The sequence below is a fragment of the Alligator mississippiensis genome, chromosome 16 (assembly GCF_030867095.1).
Source record: "Alligator mississippiensis isolate rAllMis1 chromosome 16, rAllMis1, whole genome shotgun sequence".
Lineage (NCBI taxonomy): Eukaryota > Metazoa > Chordata > Crocodylia > Alligatoridae > Alligator > Alligator mississippiensis.
The window spans coordinates 24,268,243-24,285,960 of NC_081839.1; the positions used below are offsets into that span (position 1 = coordinate 24,268,243).

Below are 17,718 nucleotides of genomic sequence, written 5' to 3' on the forward strand. Positions count from 1 at the left end.
CATGGCCCTTACTCTGCTTGGCAGAGGGAATGTAATCGGGCTGTTAGAAAGGAGGGCTGTGCCACCACCGCAGTCTGGGTGCGATCATCCTCAGAGTTTTATCAACACAACCAAAGTTCTGCTGGCAAAACTTTGTAGAGTAAACTATGCCTCAACTGGACCAATGCACCATTAACTTCATCAGGAGTAGATTAGGCTGACTTGGAATAGGAGGCAGACTGGGCAGATAATAAGGAATCAACACAGAAAGAAAATGCAACTGATATCAGCAAGTAGGCCAACTCCTTCCATTAAGGGAAATGCATTTGTCTGGGATCTGCTAGTGCTGTGCTGTTCCGAGGTTCCCTTTTCCTGCAACCAAGCATTGTAGCTCATTCAGGGAAAGTGCGGCTTGTGTCCAGAGGGATTTTGATCTGAAAAAGTGGGACACTCTATGAAAACAGTGCAAGAACATCTGCGTCATTTAATACTCCATAAATAATTTGTGGCTATTCATTAAACAACACAAAGGGAAAATGAGACTTTTCCAGGCCCTGATTCCTGGGAGGGGATGGGAGCAGAACAAAAGAAGGAAAATGGAAATTTGGACAGTTCTTGAAAAGAAAAATAGCAAAGGACTTGGTTTCTTTTGTGTGGTAGGTTTAAGGAAATATTTTTCTTCTCTTTGTCCAGATCCCTATCAAATTCTGGGACCTACTAGCAGCCGTCTTGCCAACCCAGGTGAGTTCAGCTTGAGACACTAGGTAACTCTTGAGAAGACAAAAGCTATTTCCTAATGAAAGGGCCAAGTCCTTCATGATTCACCCTAATCTAATGGGTGCTGCAAGAACTTGCTGTCCTGCTGTTTGTGTAGATAGTTAGGGCCATTGGATTGGATAGGAATGGATCCCACATCTGCCCCTGCTCACTACTTTCTGTCCTGTCCCTGAAGGCTAATATGGAGAGTTGCTCCAAGGGCCCCACAGGGCTGTTCTTCTGATAACGTCTTTGTGTAGTCCTCGCCTTGGGCCCTGAGTGATGAGAAAGATCCTGAGTGGTCTGTCTTCAGCAGCTTCACCATTATGGAGAGTGTGCGCCTGTGGGGAGTGAATGATGAAGATCGAGAACTGAAAGCATAGCTAGATAGTGGAAAATAACCTTTGCTTGAGTAAAAGCAGCTTCATTGGCACTGGCCTCTTCTTGAATTTGCTCCCCACAAGCACAGGCTGCTAGCATATTTGAACCCAGGATTTTCAATCCTACTTGAATACAAAAACCATATCTGTTATTTAGTTGGCCCCTATGCACTAGTCAGGTGGAAGATACCTCACACATTTTATACATGTGTTATATTTGCCTGATGACCCTGTGCTCAGGTCATCTATAGAGAGTAATCTCATGCCTTCAAGAAATAAAATCACAGGCATCTCTTGCTTAGGTTAAAGGACAGGTCCTGTTTGCTTAGTAGCAATAGCAGACTCAACCCTCATGCTGTGACCTATCCATTAGAGGGTGCTAGAAGCCCACATTGGTATTAATGTGGGTTAGGTTTTCAGGGGAGCAGGTTGAACTCTCACATCAGAACACATTCTCACGGTCATCCTGACCTTAAGTGTTTGTGCAGGCATCGTGAAAGGGAGAAAAAATAATACCAAGTGATATAGACAATTAATCACAAAGGAACATGTAGCAAATTCCAAACTTCAGGCACTGAAACCATATTCAGACCTAACAGAAGCAACCCATGGGCTGAAATACCCTCATGTCAGCTTTTAGGGAATAATTTAGCAGAACCAGCCTGCTTGTAAAAAGCCTGTTTGTGTATAACTCAAAGGTTTTATGATCAGGAGAAGGTATTATGATCATCTAGCCTGACCTCAAACTCACGAAAGAACGGGGGGTCAGCTAACTTGTTTGTCGGGAAGAGTTTATGCAGCTTCACACAAGAGTCGGTAAAGCTTCAAGGAAACTTTCCCAGCAAAGATTGAGATAGTCCCTCTGTTTCCTGGCTTTGTCTTTTCTTTTAATCAGGAAATGGGATGTCATTTCCTTTTCTCTTTGGCTTATTTCTTGCAGGGAGCGGGCAGATCCAGCTGTGGCAATTTCTCCTTGAGTTGCTGTCAGACAGTTCCAATGCCAACTGCATCACGTGGGAGGGGACCAACGGGGAATTCAAGATGACTGATCCTGATGAGGTGGCTAGGCGCTGGGGAGAACGCAAGAGCAAGCCCAACATGAATTACGACAAGCTGAGCCGAGCCCTCCGATACTACTATGACAAGAACATTATGACCAAAGTGCATGGCAAAAGATATGCCTACAAATTTGACTTTCATGGCATTGCCCAGGCTCTTCAGCCTCACCCAACTGAGTCTTCAATGTACAAGTATCCAGCAGATATCTCCTATATGCCCTCTTACCATGCCCACCAACAGAAGGTGAACTTTGCGCCCCCACACCCTTCCTCTATGCCTGTCACATCATCCACTTTCTTTGGAGCAGCATCAACGTATTGGACCTCCCCTACAGGAAGCATCTACCCAAACCCCAGTGTCCCACGCCATCCTAACACCCATGTACCATCGCACTTGGGCAGCTACTACTAGATGCTATCACCATCAGTGGCCTTTTATCAGTCTGGTTGGATGCTCTCTTTACTTCTGGGATTTTTTTTCTTTGGAGCTTTGATGAACATTGTGGCCTTTGTTGTGGAAAAAAATGAAACTGGATATCGATTATTCCTGGATCATCCTTGGTTTTTTTTTTTGTAACTTTGCCTCTTCTGTTTTGAACTGAGAGATGGACACATCTTTGGGCCAGTACTCTGCATTGTGTTTTGGTTACAAGTCTTACATCCTCTGCAGAAATTCACTATGGAGATTGCTTACCACACCCTGGAATGAGTAGTAGCATTTTCCTTTTTTTTTTTTTTTGCAAGAGAAAAAATCTTTAGCAAGCCAAAGCTCTTAACAAGACAAAGATCCAGCTGTGGGTCTTAGCAGAATAATATGTTTATCACAGATTTATGACCAAGTGGGGGTTTTTTTCTGGTTTTGGGGGAGGGTAGAAGATTTGAATGGTATGTTGTAAAGACCTGGCATTGCAGGGGACAGCAACTGGAATCTTAGCTTTAAGGCCAATGAGGTTTTTCACCCAACTGGAAATTTTATAAAATATATATTCATATATATATGTGTGTGTGCGTGTGTGTGTGCGCGTGTATATTTTAAGAAGTAAAGGGCATTGAAGGATCTGTTCTAGGGTGTACAACTTGTCTTGAACTGTGTATTAATGCCAGAAACATATGAGACAGAACAAAAGAAGCAGCAACCTAATGTCAGGCACAGACATTCCTTGCAAGCAAAAATGAAATAAAGTCAGTGACAGCAGGTCCTAGAGCTCTGCCAAAGTTTTAGGAATCGCTAAATGCTATCGATTCGCGAACGCTGTGCGTTTGTCAGACCATCATCCAAAGGGTCAACAGATCAGAAGGCAACTTACTGTATAAATTATGCAGAGTTATTTTTTTCCCTATATCTCGCAGTATTAAAAGAAAGATAAAATAAAACGAGTTGACCTCGGTCACAAATGCAGGGTTTTTTTTTACTATCAGATCAGTTGTTTGTGTGGGTTTTTTAATGTAATTTGTACATCTTTTCAATCTGTACATTTGGGCTGTAGCTTTGTACTTTTTGCTAAAAAAAAAAATAAAAATCTTAAAAAGAAGACATGCATAATGTATATGTTGGGAACAGTGCTCTGATCCTGTGGCTAGAGACATGAAGACTGATTCCTGTGCTACTGTGGAGCACCTCAGACCTCTCTGGGTATGCCTGGAGCACAGATATTGTTCCAGTTTGGATTGAGTTAACTGTTAGTTAACTCAAGTTAATACTTCCAAGTTAAAGCTGTATGAATGCTACGGAACATTTCTAACACAATTTTTCACCAAAATTTAGAATTTTTTGAAACTTTCGGAATGCTTGATAAGAGAAAATCAGCGCACAATTTTCACAAAAATAATTGAGCAAACTTTTGCCAAATATTTGCATCAAAATTTGAAGCACTTGTAATTTTTCAACCATCTCTAATTTGCAAATGCTAGGCTAGACATTCCACAAATGTTTGCTTCGGGATATAAACAAGAGAGTAAACCACAGACATCTGAGTCTTGAAGCAGATGTTTATAGACGACTTAAACTTGCATTTTCAAACTGTTAGCTAACTTGTATTAACATTCAATCAGGAGGAGCACAAATATCTAGTCTTGACATTCCCTCTGAGGCTCTGTGTGGATATAAGATTTAGTTCATTTGATTTCAGGATCAGAGCCTTAAAACAGAACATTATAGTCCGGTCATAACTTTAAGCAGAAGCACTGATGCCGTTATTTAAAAAGGGGGAAAATTAGATCAAGACAATTGGTTTAGCTTCTCATAGTGCTTTGGGGGTGTTTATAGGTAACATTACTGCAATAATCACAAAAAAACAAAAATTATTAAAAAAAATTACCCATGGAAAGGGGGCTTTTGCTACTATATATATGCAATGTATTTTTGGATATTAAAATATATATAATTTTGCAAGTAATCTTTGTGTTTTCTAAAAAATGTACTAAGTGTTACGCTGCCATCTGTTGTATGAAGATTATTGTGTAAAAAAAATGTGATGAAATAAATGGTTTTCTGCTCTAAGCGCCTGTATTGTTACACTCCACCCCCCGCCCCCAAACACACGGGTGGACAATGAACCTCCTGTTTAAATTACATTTATTTTTGGTTGAAAGAGAAAAATAGGACTAAATAATTGTAACAACACCCAGCTTTTACAGTGTTCTCAGTCAAGAAGCACTTTACTGAGGAAGTCATTGTTATGATCTCCAGTTTACAGGTGGGGACTGAGGCACATATGGATGAAGTGACTTGCCCAGGGTCATTCAGCTGGACAGTGGCAGAGCTAAGAGTAGTACCCAAATGCCTTAATTCACAAGCCAGGCATTAAGTCACTCTTCTACTATGCCCATGCTAATGCTTAGGCCTTGCTGCCTCCCTAGGCTGCAATCAAAAGTAAAGTAATAGTTTCACTTCTGATTATTCAGGCCTTGGGCATTTTAAGCAATTATTACAAGAGACTTTTAATACACTATGGGTGCATCTACATGTTGCCCTACAGCGAGGTAGCGACTTATTACGTGGCCGTACGGCACACTATAGCAATGTAGCGATCACGTGGGTCTACATAATCAGCAGCTACATTGCCATAGCGGTGCACTCCCCCATTACAGTGTGCTGCTGCAATGACATAATGGCAACATCTAACCACGCACCATGCTCACGGTGCAGTATGGGCGGTTACTGCACCGTGTTTTAGTACTTTCAAAAGGAGGTATTAAAGCACAGTGCCATAGCTACATAGCCATACAGTGACGTGTAGGCGTGCCCTATATGTATGAAATGTTATATGTGTTACTGGTCTACCTGTCTGCTCATATTTCCCTCCTATTCCCAAATTTGAAGGAAAGGCCAAAACAGATTAAATCCAAAGCCTGCCTGAGAGGTTGCACAGACAAAAACTACCAAGAAAGCTACTCCTGGTTGTGCACAGCGGTCACGCAAAGACACTTCCTGTACTGTTGCAGACACATGGCAGTCATGAGAGAGAGTCCGATCGGTCTTCAGAGTTGATAAAGCCTCACCAGCAAATGGCTGTCTTTCGCAACACCATTTCCGCCCTCCACTCACAACTCTTTGCTAGCAAGTTTCCAGTACAATAGTTTTCCCGTGCTTGATTAATGAGGCTTCACATTGAAAAATGACTATGTTAAAGAGGCAGCTTCTCAAAAAACAGACTTGTTCTCTGGGTGCGTTGAGCCATAGCTGCTCATTTGACTTACAAAAGAAAGTGTTTTGTTGCTTAAGATTTTTTTCCCCCAGCTAGCATGCCTATCTCAGAGTGCACATCCTTCATAGAATTGTCAACCCATTTCCAGTGGCACTTTGTGTGTACACGGGTGTCACTAATGAAGACAAGGCGTTTTAGCCCCAGTATCTAAAAACAGGATCTGAGGTGCCTGCGGGCCACATTTAGTCTGCAGAATCTTTGTCAACATTTTCAAAAGTACCTAGTAATCTGGTAATTATCAAATTACCACCACTGAGGCCAGGCCCAATGTGTCATCTTTACATGCCTAGGTATTACATATGGGCTCCATATTGAATTTTTAACTGTTGTGGATTTCTGAGGCCATGTTGTTTAAATGCAAAGGAATTTGCTTTTCTTAACTCCTCCTTGGTTTTTTTTATTAGAAAAGGAGAGATGGGGAAGAAAATAAATACATGCCACAGGCCCAGAAAATGACCCAAAGACTTCTTCATTCCTGGTGCCACCACAATGGATGATAGTTACCTGGCAGACTTGAGTTTTTCTTTTACTGGTGCAAACATTTGCTTCTGAAACTGTGTATTTTTCAGATGAAAATTCTGCATCCATATTGGCACTTAAAAGTGGGAGAAAATCATGGTGAGCATAGCAATGAGTGATCAAACTCACCAGTGTGGTCAGAACAGTAGCCACCAGACTGGGAAGATCATGTAAAGGGACAAGTTTGCTTTGCAGTATTGCTATGGTAGGCTGGACCATGTGTGCGCTCTCATGATCCTGACATAGATATTTTCATGCCCAACAGGAAATTAACTCGTTAGGTCTCAGCTCTGAACCTAACAAGGGAGGCGACTATCACTTATTATAGTACTTGGAGCTGAAAACCTCAGGGATGCTGTTAGGTCAAGGATAGTAGAAACACCTACCAGCACCATCCTTAGCTCTTATGCTTAAATTGTTATCCATGTATTTCAAAGCACTTTGCAAAGTGAGCTCAAAATCATCTCACACACTGGGAAACAGGCCGAGATGCACCACACAGCAACACCCATCCATGTGGCAAAACTGGGACTAAAACTAGCTGTCCTGACTGATGAATCAAAGCATGAGCTAGACAATACTGCTTCTTGCCTCTTTGGTCCCTGGCACCACATGAACAACACCTAGGACCAGGAGACCTCTTTCATTCCCTCCAGGCTGCAGCTGAGGCACATGGGTAGAAGTTTGCTCTGCTTCTGCTCATGCAGTTTGGGTAAATTCAGGACTTTCTGCTCTACATTTAGCCAGCATGAAACCAAACAGAAAAATAGCATTCTCCTTGTTGAGTTCCCTTACTCCCTCCACCTGGACAGTACCCTGCCCCAACAGCCATTTGTCTCTCCCCGTCTAGCTCCAGTGAACTGACCATATTTAAATGTCCTTGACAAAGTGCTACTTGGCCAGGCCTGGAAAGCAGTGGGTGCTAAGCGGTGCTGATGATGACCAGGTGTGTTTGAGGCACAGGGCCCACTTGAACCACTGCAAAAAATTGTGAGCACAGAGAATAAAAATTGAGCTGGGGGAGATGGATGTTGCTCTTTGCCTGGTGTTGCAAAGGAGGCATGTGGCAGAACAGGGACTATCAGGGAGGCAGAAAGCAGCCAGCAAATAACTGTGTTTCTTCAGGCCAGCTGCCTGCAGGGTGAGGGCCAGGAGGACTCAGTAGCTGACCCAAGGGCTACTGCTTTCCCTTTCCATCAGGCCCTGCTGCAGACTGGCCATGGGCTCTGGTTTCCAGTGGCCTCCTATGCCTGGTCCACCCAGAGCTACAGAGCCCATGCTGGCCCTGCTCTGCCCTGCCTCCACCAAAAGAGCTGTGGCACCCCTGCCCTTCAGGCCTGTGCCGGCTGCTGCCCCCACATGTTGCTTCCATGGGTTTAGATGGCCCCTGTGCAGGGTCTCCGGCATTAGCTGGCTTGGCAGGAAGGCCAGGATGAGAGGTGCTGGGGGCCAGCAGGAGTGCACTGGGCCCCTGAATGATGACTACGGCAGGGAAAGCTGGAAGGGCCACCAGCCCCTCTGTCTGCCTTGCAAGCTGCAGTGGCTGCTGCTCCCAGTCCGCAGGCAGCCAGGGCGGCATCTCACCCTCATTGCCCCCCACACTACATTAAATCCAGGCTAACATTAAGGACCTTCAGTTTAGCTGAGGCCTCTGAACACTGCTGTTATACATTACATCCACAGATCTCAGAGCTGAGTGGGTGATCAGAGGCACTTTTGCTTTTATAGATGAGTAAGTGAGGTTCACAGGAAGGATCTACCTTGCTTGCAGTCACGCAACAGAGCTATGAATAGAGTATAGATCGGATCCAGTGCTCCATCCATGATACCACCTGATCATTTAGCCTTCCTGAGACAGTTGCCTCTGTAAACACATGGTGTTCAGCCCCTGAGATATCACTTCTGAATATACCTCTATGAATTAAGCCTCCCAGTATTGTGGTGGAGTGGCTAAATATATCCAACTTGCAGGGCTTGAGCCAAAAAGTCATTAACTGTGTTAAACTTCATGCAATAAAATAAGGAACAGGCCCAATAAATTCTCGCTTTGCACTTTTGAGCCTGCCATTGTCCAAACTGCTGAGCTGCCAAGGCTACTGCAGTCTGCATAGAGACACTAACTGGTTGCTTGGCTTGTTATTTGGAGGCAAGGGGTGCCATCTGCTGACCATCGGGCACACAGCACAATGCAACAGCCCACTTCAGTCCAATAGCACCACTGTGCGGTTTCACTGGCTCCCTGCAGGAATTATGCTGCAGGTTTAATGAAAGCTATTTGCTTGTGAGCTGCAGACATCGCAGTGGATGCATTTGTCCAGGGCAGCTGGACCTGGAGTGTGCTTTGCATGTCCTTATCCAGCTGTTGAAGAATGCAACTGGAAGTGCAAAAGTGAGTGGAATTGTTTCCTTCCCCATCGTTCCTCATTTGTCCTGTGTGACAGACAGAGAGGCTTCAGACCTTATTTGATACATAAAATCCTTATGATGGATACTCGCTGCTCAGTCCGTATGGATGAGATTCAGTTTTTCTTGCTTTTGAGGCAGAGAAATCCTCCCCTTGCTCTGACTGACCTGATGCTGGTGCCAGTTGTGCCGTGGAAAGGCCCAAGGCTGGAGTGCCGGGTGCCAGGGGACTTGTCAGGTTAGACCTGAGGTGGTTTATTTGCAAAGGTAGAAGTGCATGGAAAGGAAGTTATCGAGACACCTGCTCCGAACTAGTCAGCATTGACATTGCCACATGCTGGTAATCAGGAGCGAGGATTTCTGCAGCCTGCTAGGTGTGGGGAGGCTACACGTGCTCCAAGACTGTGCCAGCCAAGCACAGGAGCTGAATCAGCCACAAGACATTTTTAGCAGGGTAGTATTGGCAAAGCTTAGTCGTTAGAGACAAAACAGGAGTCCATCGACCTGAGTTCAAATTCTAACTCTGTCAGCATCTATTGGCTTGACCTTGGTTATAGGCCTGTTGACTGCTCTGGGCATTGGTTTCCACTCTCAACAGAAAGGAATAGTGCTTTGCCCTAGCTTGCTGGGAAAGAAAAGCAGGTTTGGAAGATCTGTGAATGTTGTAAAGTGCTTTGGCCCCAAGGCTCTGGAGAAGCGTGCTGTATTGAGAGCAACAGTGAAAGCACTGACTTGGGTGATGAAAAGGAACCCGCTTGGTTTGCCATGTCGGGTAGACGGGCTCCATCTGGCCCCGTCTGCTCTGCAAGATTAAATTTATTTCCATCCTCCTAACTGAACTTTCTTTAAATGGCAGTGGGGTGACAGGGACTGAAATAGATTTCCTACAGAGGCCCTCCCAAGTGGCACTGGACCCAGCATGACTCTTGATAACCCTTCTTCCCTGCCCACGGACGTTATCTTTGTGGTGACAAACAGCCCTTTCTGGACAGAAGGAGGAAATTCCACTCATTATTCAGCAACTGTTGGAGCCTGACTACAGTGCTCTATCTCCTGTTTGGTACACCACTGTCAAGCTGTCATCGTCAGGCATTTCCTTAGCTGACAATCAATGCAAGACTTATAGGAAGAGTATGCTTCATTCCTGGATGCCCAGTGAGGTCCCAGCATGATCCAGCTCCAGATAACAACTAAAGGTGTGATGGTTCATTTTAACTATGGTCCCATTGGCTTGAAGAGTATCCCCCTCAGCTTCTCTTATCTGTGCAATACTTTCTGTCTCATAGACTATGCTGCATGCAAACAGATGTCAGGGGCTATGACCACTCTACATCCCTGGGTTGTTAAATGTGGAGGGGGTGCTGGTTAAATCTTTGCTAGATAGGAAGGATGCCTCAAGCTGGTTCCAGTACAGAAAACACTGATACCAGCCACTGCCTAAATAATCTATATGATCATTAGCACTTTCCCTGGTGTAGCATGGCCTTCTTAGGAGCTGTACATGACACAGGATGAACGTGAACTAATACAAATAATAATACTACAGACCTCTGCACCACGTAGCATTCAGATAGTGAACACATTTGCACTAGTGTAGCTTACTGCAGTTTTGTGTACTAGTGTAAAGTACACCAGATTCAAGAGGAGACAGACAAGAAGGCATTTTGTAGCAGCTGTTCATATAGGCTGTTAATTCAGACTTCCCCAATAGGTTGTAAGGAGCAGGCAATAGCCAGCAAATGGTTACCCAGGGATAGAGCAAACAATAATATAATTTACAGTGCTGTCATTTTATTCCTGTTTTTCCCCAGAGTAATTTGAGACTAGATTCTAGTAGGTGACACTGATGTTGGGTTGTTTGCCATCCGTCTGTTCCTTGCTTTCACCAGCATAGAGGCTGATTATTACACCCGCATATGTGTGTTGCCTCTTGAAGCCTTTCAACAGTGTAGTGCAGGGAATCAGGCATCAGCCTGGAGTCAGCAGACCCAGAATCTGATCTTGGCTCAACCTGTGACCTTGGACAAGCTGTTTCCCCTTTTCATGCCTCTATTTCTCCATCTGTAAAATGGGGACAAAGATGCTTGCACTTTGGAAGCAGATATACGTGTTTCAGAAAGTCCTAAGTAGCATTTCCACTGGTGGACTGTCATATCATTTGCAGACTGCAAAATCTTATGGTTCTTGTGAGCTTAATGATTAGCCTAATTTTTTAGAGGAATAAACTGAAGCATGGACAGAAAAAAAAGACTTGCCTTATTTCAAAGCCAGCGAGAAACCCAGCTCTCTCACTTGCCATTGCAGTGATTTAGATTACTAGACAAGACTCCCTGTCCTTGTATTAACAAGTCAAGGAGAACTCAGTAGGAAAATGGTGAAAAGAAGAGGCTGTAACACCTGCCTGATAAGCTAAGTTCTGGTTTGTCCTTCACTAATGTTGTGCAGGATCAGGAGGGGGAGAGATACCTTCCCATAGCCAGTCCCTCTGTACAGGACTTAAAAGGAACATGAAAAGGTAGGTGGTAAGTGTCAAGCTTTCCTTTCTTCTCTCAGCCATTGCACCCCCTTTTCATTCTTGTTCATTTTCTCCTTTTCTTATTTATTTTCCCAAATAACTCCTTATTTCATTCCTTTGGCTCAATAAGGGTTTAGGGAGAAATGTCACATCCCCAGTAAATAAAGCAAGGGTGCAAATGCCAGGAAAAGTCACCAAACTGTTTCAGAAAGGACATAAGTATCAGCACAGGGAAGGAATTGATAGAATAGAAAGTATAGCCAGAAGAAGCCAACCTTGAAGTGAGATCTCTTATTTTTTACCGTTGTGTATTTGCATTGCTCTAGTCCTGGAGCAGGTGTTTGGGTTTGTACCAGTACTGTACACAGAACAGAAAAGCAGTCCTTGCCCCAAAGAGCTTATAGTCTTGGTACCTTGACAGATAGTCTTCTAATAGTAGGATGGAAACCCCATTGCTCCAAGACCTTTTAGACTAAGCTGGAGAACATACAGTAGAGAACCACCTTGCATTGGCATTGCAGTTAATTGGTCTTTTCCAGCCCTAATGACCTGAATTAACTTCCATTGAAGACAGTGGGATTCCTTTCATTGGCTCTAATTAGGGTTGAATTTGGCCTTACTTTCAGTGGCTCTTTCATTTTTTATTTTGTTGGTTAGAAACAATAGCTTTCTGGTTGAATTCAGGACGCATCCTAATATCTGTCTTCTGCTGGGAATGAAATAAGTGAGCTCACCTCTCCTTGGGTAATGCCATTATTGCTCTCCAGGGATGCTATACAGGTGATAGCACTACAGAAGCAAATGGGAGCTAAACTGGGTTGCAGGGGATGAAAAGCAGGGTGGTCAGGGTACTAGCCTTGTACTAAAAGTACATTGGCTTAATTCCCTACTCTCTATTAGGCCTTGAACTTAGGGCCTTGATCTTAAGGCTAGCACAGCTGCTTATTCTACCCTGCCACCCTACAGTGGGCCACCCTAGCTGGGCAAAGCTGCCCTGAAGCCTCTATCAGGATCTAGCCCACCACCCACTCCCTGTCACCAGAGTGGCTGGTTGGGTTCACATGACCCTCCACTCCCCCCGTATAAGCAGGAACATGAAGTGTCTGGGCATAGGGTTTAGTTTGGCTCAGGATTGTTTTTGACTTGTTTCTAGCTCCTGCTCACAAACTGACCTGGCTTCTCCCTGCATTCTGCTTGCTCCTCCTGACCCTGGTTGGTGCCTCAATTTCCCCAAGTGGCCCATCACCTGGCATGACATGCTCATACAGACTTCTTGTGTGATCCTGGGTGAGCCACTTAGGGTGAGTTTCATAAAAAAAATTAGGTACTTAAACCTAAGACTGACTCAGGAGCCCTCTCTAAGCCTGGGCCCTACACTAGTGCCAGAAAACCTCCGGAGGTGCCTTGTGCAGGACTGTAGGTGCCACCAGCTCAGTGAAGTGGGCTATTCTCCACTTCTGCTATTTAAGTGGATCCACTGTACTGCCAGTGATATAAGAACTGTAAGCCCAGAAGGGAACTAAGCTGGAGGGATGCTGAGTCTAGCCCAGGGATGAGCTCCCAGGAGTAGAAAGTCAGAATTTTGGCACCTGCTGCCAACAAGCCCGATGCGTGGTGTGGCACCACATTTGAAACCAACAGTTCCTTATATCCATCTACAATGGGAAGCAGAGATGATCCTCCTACTCACAAGGAAAAACATACATAGTCGGGGGTGAAGAAGTGGAAACAAAGATGCAATTAAGAATTGGCCAATCTTCATGCTTGGGACTGTGTCACCTTTAAAGTGCTTTACAAGCCTTAACTAATTGTTCCTTACAGCATTCTTGCTAGGTAGTAAGTGCTGTTTCCCCATTTCCAGGTGAAGAACTGAGGGTGTGGACAGCTGATATACTATCCCAACACAAAAGGGGGTGAGCATGCACATACCCATGTCAGCTGCCCAGTGGTAGCTGTCAGCAGTGTAGTGACATGCCTGGGCACTCGGGAACTGGGACAGCAATGACTTCTGGTTGCCTCTATGCTGCCAATGTGGTTCTAATTGCATACCTGCCAAGAGCAGCTGTTTCTTTTTTCACCCTCTCCCTTCCCACCACAAGTTGGCACCTGGGGTGATTGCTCTGCCATAGTTATGCCACTGGAACTGTCCCTGTGTATATTCCTACCCAACAGTAGATGAAAGTAAAACTGCAGTAGCTTAGCCCTAAGCAAGGCTTAGCATCTACCCCAGAGGCGCTAAGCTAACACAGAGCAGTTAACGTGGTAATTCCTGAGGCATTTTTACATGTGTTCTGGGACATGGCACCGGGAGCTTTGATTAGTGAGCCTTGCTAATTTAAAGTACCTGCGTGTCACGTGTATCAGCATCCCTGCACTGAAAAAATGGCGGCAGGGCACTTTGAACTAAAGCTCACCCAACGTGTTTTATTTCAAAGTGCTCCACCACCATTTTTCTAGTGCAGGGACGCATGGGGACGCTGATACATGTGGCGTGGAAGGCTGCCAGAGCACATCAATTTCCATGGATTTCCAGTGCCCTGGAGCAGGCTCTCTGCACATCTGTAGGAGCCTCTGTATTCCCCAGGAAATAGTATGCGGGCCTAAATTTTTCCACCTGAGAAAATACCAAGTTTTGACTTTTCATCTGTATTTTGGATGATTTCCTTTCCATCAAAATGAAAAATGTTTACAATGAGAGAGATTCTGTTTTCCAACCTGCTATAAATACATCATCATAACTCAGGCTTTGCCTTTGCCTCCAGCTATCCAGAAAGAGATCTCCCATTAGTACTTCACTAATCTAACAAGGGTCTAAGATGCAAAGAAAAAGATGCTGGTGAAGGATTTTCAAAATTGCCTAAGCAACTTATCAGGCAAAGTCTCAAGTTCAGTAGGGAGTTCTGCATTTAGGGATGCAAGTTCCACTAGAAGTCAGTGGGACTTTGGCTTGCAAGTCTCCTGGGTATTTTTGAAAATTTTACCCTCTGTGTCTCCTTTCCACACTTTCATCCCAACAGCTGTTACTCTTCAGCACATCTGAAGTTCTTTGTATATTTTCATTTTTAGGCAGATTAGACATCCTTTTGACTTGTGTGACTCTGCGAACTTAAACAAGAGTTGAACATTCCAGTTTAGCAGCTTTACTGGAAGTCTTGCAGGTATAAAAATATATGTTCTATGAATATATATATATTTATATATATAGTTCAGTTAAATAGTGCCCCTGAGATCGCTGGTATGCCGATCTGCTTTGATTTAATGCCTTTAAGAAAATAGGTGCTATTTTAGTATAAAAACAGCCATGTTCATTTTTTATTCTGTACGGCTTGGTTATTTTTAGTACTGAGTTTGTATTATGTTAAAAATTCCCTCATCCCATGAGCATCCGAGGTTACATTTTTGTGTCAGTGATTTCATTGACTTCTGACAAGATGAAGCCGGGATTGTTGTAACCTTTCTTTGCTATGGCTTTGGCTTCTTTCTCATTGTACAGACAAAAAGCGCAGTGAGGAGTCTCTACAGCCACAGTTTTGCTGAAGTTTTGGAAGTCCACTCTGTACTTCCCTTCCTTGGTTTTGGATACAATGGGAGCAAAGCGGTAGCCCCAGAGTACCTCCTCTGGGATGTAAGATGTCCTGACCTGACAGGTAGCACTAGTGGCTTCTACAGTGCCATCCAAAAACACCACCAGCTCAAACTCCTGCTGGAGGAGGGTTTCTGCTGTCATGTGGAAGAATGGGCTGGTCTTATCAATGACATGGTAAATAGTCAAGGGAGAGATGAAGAAGAGGTTCTCATTGCCTGCATCTACCACAAAGTCTACGTTGACCTGGTCCAAGATGATAGTCTCTCCTTCCGGTGTGATGGTGGTCTTCAGCAGCTTTCCATAGATGTGGCTCCCAATCAGCAAGCTCTTCCTGAGGTTGGCCACCCGGATGAGGAGACACAGCTTTCCACCCCGTTTGCTGATCACAGCATACTTGCTGAAGGTGATAGTCTTGGCCCGTTTCTTGGACCTGGAAATTTTGGCCAAGATAGCACCACACATGAAAGAATTGATGATCACACCTAGGATGGATTGGAAAATCAGCAGGAAAATAGCAGTAGCACACTGCTCTGTGACGCACCTGTAGCCATATCCAATGGTTACTTGGGTCTCCAAGGAGAAAAGGAAAGCGGAGGTCAGGCCATTTATGTTGTCGACACATGGGGTATGGTTGACAGAAGGATTAAATTCTGGAAGATCTCGGTGTATATATGCCACAACGTACCAAAGGAGACCAAACAGGAACCAGCTGCCTAAGAATGCTGAGATAAAGATGAACATTTTGTATCTCCATCTAAGGTCCAGGATGGTGGTCCATATGTCAAGCAAGAAGACAAACCTTGACTGTTCTTCCACATTCCCAAACTCTATATTACATCTTCCATCTTTAGATACCAGCCTGGTTCTCCGTCTGCTGCATTCTGTCATGTGCGTGGTAAAGCGTTTCCGTAAGTATCTGAACATCCCTTCTGATTACAGGGTGATCTGAGGGGGGGGAAAACAATATACAATAATATATTATGGCTGGTACTGCTTTCATGTACATCTGCAGGCAGAGGAGTAACTCCTGCAAAAGACTTAAGATGCTGACCAATGTAGGTAAAAAGTTGTGATATTGGCCTTTCGCTATTTGGGAAGGATTCCAGTTTATATACATGAGGAATGCCCCAAGGAGCATTCCAGGGAAAAAACTAATAATTGCAGTTTGTTCAATAAGCCTTGCAAACATGAATGAATTAAACTTCTTAACCCCGCCAAACCAGTTAGGAATTATATTCCTGTTTCCGATGAAGAAACCAAAGCACAGAAAGGTATGTGTATAATGTGTGTAATAGCAGGCGGAACCAGGGAGCAGCCTGCTGAGCTATGAGGTCTGTTAATTTGGACTGCAGCTCCCAAAAGCCCCCAGGGGTTGGGGGTAAGGGGGAAGGAAGAGGAGGTTGGAGGCTGAAAGGGGAAGAGAGAGTAGTGTGCATGTGGAATCTGGTCAACCCTGCACAGAGGAGTGCACAATGGCGCTGGAGATCGCACTGGCTCGGTCAGCCAGGACTGTGGACTGAAAAACCTGGACTCAGAAACTGGGAAAACTAAAGACTTGTTTGGGGACACTTTCAGAGGTGTGTGGTGGGGAGGGGAAGGGGAGAATTAAAGTGCTGAGTATATGTCACTACAGTCCCTCCCTTAGGTGGGAACTCCCCCTTGTTTCTTGTGCCAGCTTCTGGGGCTGCAGTGTTGGCACCGAGTGGTGGTAGCAGTGAGATTGGGAAGGGGGGTTCTCCCACAAGGACCTGGTTCCACCTGTTGTTACACACATTACACCTGATTTCCCAAATGCATGTGATGTCCAAGAGTTTCAAAAGATGGGTATAAAGCTAACCATAAGATCGTAGGAAAGTACGACTGGAAGGTATCGTATGAGGCCACCTAGTCCAGCACCCTGCTCAGGGCAGGATCGTTCTTGATTAAAGCATCCCAGCCAAGTAAGTATCTGTCTAGCCTATTCTTGAAGATTTCCAGGGATGGAGATGCCACAATTTCTGTAGGTAGCCTTTTCCAATGCTTAACCATCCTCATTATCAGAAAGTTATTCCTAATCTCCAACCTATATTTCCTCTTCTGCAGTTTGAAGCTATCACTCCTAGTCCTGTCCCCTAGAGCTACAAAGAAAAGTCTAACTCCATCCTCTTCATAATGACCCTGCATGTGTGCGAAGACACTAATCAAATCCCCAGTCAGTCTTGTCTTCAGATTAAATAATGTTAGTTCTTTCAGCTTTTCCTCATAAATCATGTTTCCCATGTCTCTAATCATTTTTGTCACTCTATTAGACTCTTTCCAATATATTCACAACTTCCTTGACATGTGGGGCCTAAAACTAGATAGGGTACTTGCACCAGGTGAGATCTCAGTAGCGCTGAATAAATCAGAAGAATAACTTCCCTTGATTTGCAAGAGACACTGCTGTTAACCATGCCTTGGTCAAATAACATTCTTATCTGGGTAAGTTTTAATTCATTCTGTAATCATGTTTCCAGGGGCAAAGAGTTTCAGCTAAGAAACAACTAAAGTAAATAGGAATGAAAAAATAGGCCCCAAAGGGAAATTTTCTTCCTTATAACTTATAGGCTGTTGCATCTCATAGCCTGGTACATCTCTAGGGACACTGGGTCCCCAACTGTGCAGTCATGTGCATTTTGGAAGCTGGCAGCTAGGGTGATCGATGGTCTCTATAGAGGAAATCCAGCACTATAACAGCACAGATCAGACTCTGGGACACCAGCAAAGCCCATGAATCGAACAGCCAAATGATGCACAAGGGAGGTGCTTAAAGCTTTATGTGTGGATTAAACTAGTT

At 44.4% G+C, this 17,718-nt stretch overlaps 2 protein-coding genes across 15 annotated transcripts in view; one reads left to right on the forward strand and one right to left on the reverse strand.

The window, feature by feature from the left end:
• FLI1 (Fli-1 proto-oncogene, ETS transcription factor) overlaps positions 1–4,673 on the forward strand; it is a 113,981-nt gene extending 109,308 nt beyond the window's left edge. For 6 of the 7 annotated variants that reach the window (XM_006257960.4, XM_019490099.2, XM_019490100.2 and 3 more), the window contains 2 exons: positions 673–720; positions 2,056–4,673. In XM_006257960.4, the coding sequence (XP_006258022.1) occupies positions 673–720; positions 2,056–2,585 (578 nt within the window). In that variant the 3' untranslated portion in view covers positions 2,586–4,673. The remainder of the gene's footprint in view (positions 1–672; positions 721–2,055) is intronic. The other variant, XM_019490101.2, reaches the window with a different exon arrangement.
• Positions 1–17,718, reverse strand: part of KCNJ1 (potassium inwardly rectifying channel subfamily J member 1) — a 48,256-nt gene that overhangs the window by 3,737 nt on the left and 26,801 nt on the right. For 5 of the 8 annotated variants that reach the window (XM_006257964.4, XM_019490102.2, XM_019490103.2 and 2 more), the window contains one exon: positions 13,075–15,848. The exons of 2 other annotated variants lie outside the window; for them this stretch is intronic. In XM_006257964.4, coding sequence (XP_006258026.1) covers positions 14,709–15,827 — 1,119 coding nt within the window. In that variant the 5' untranslated portion in view covers positions 15,828–15,848 and the 3' untranslated portion in view covers positions 13,075–14,708. Of the gene's footprint in view, positions 1–991; positions 1,077–13,074; positions 15,849–17,718 lie in introns of those variants that run through there. One more of the 8 variants, XR_009457847.1, reaches the window with a different exon arrangement.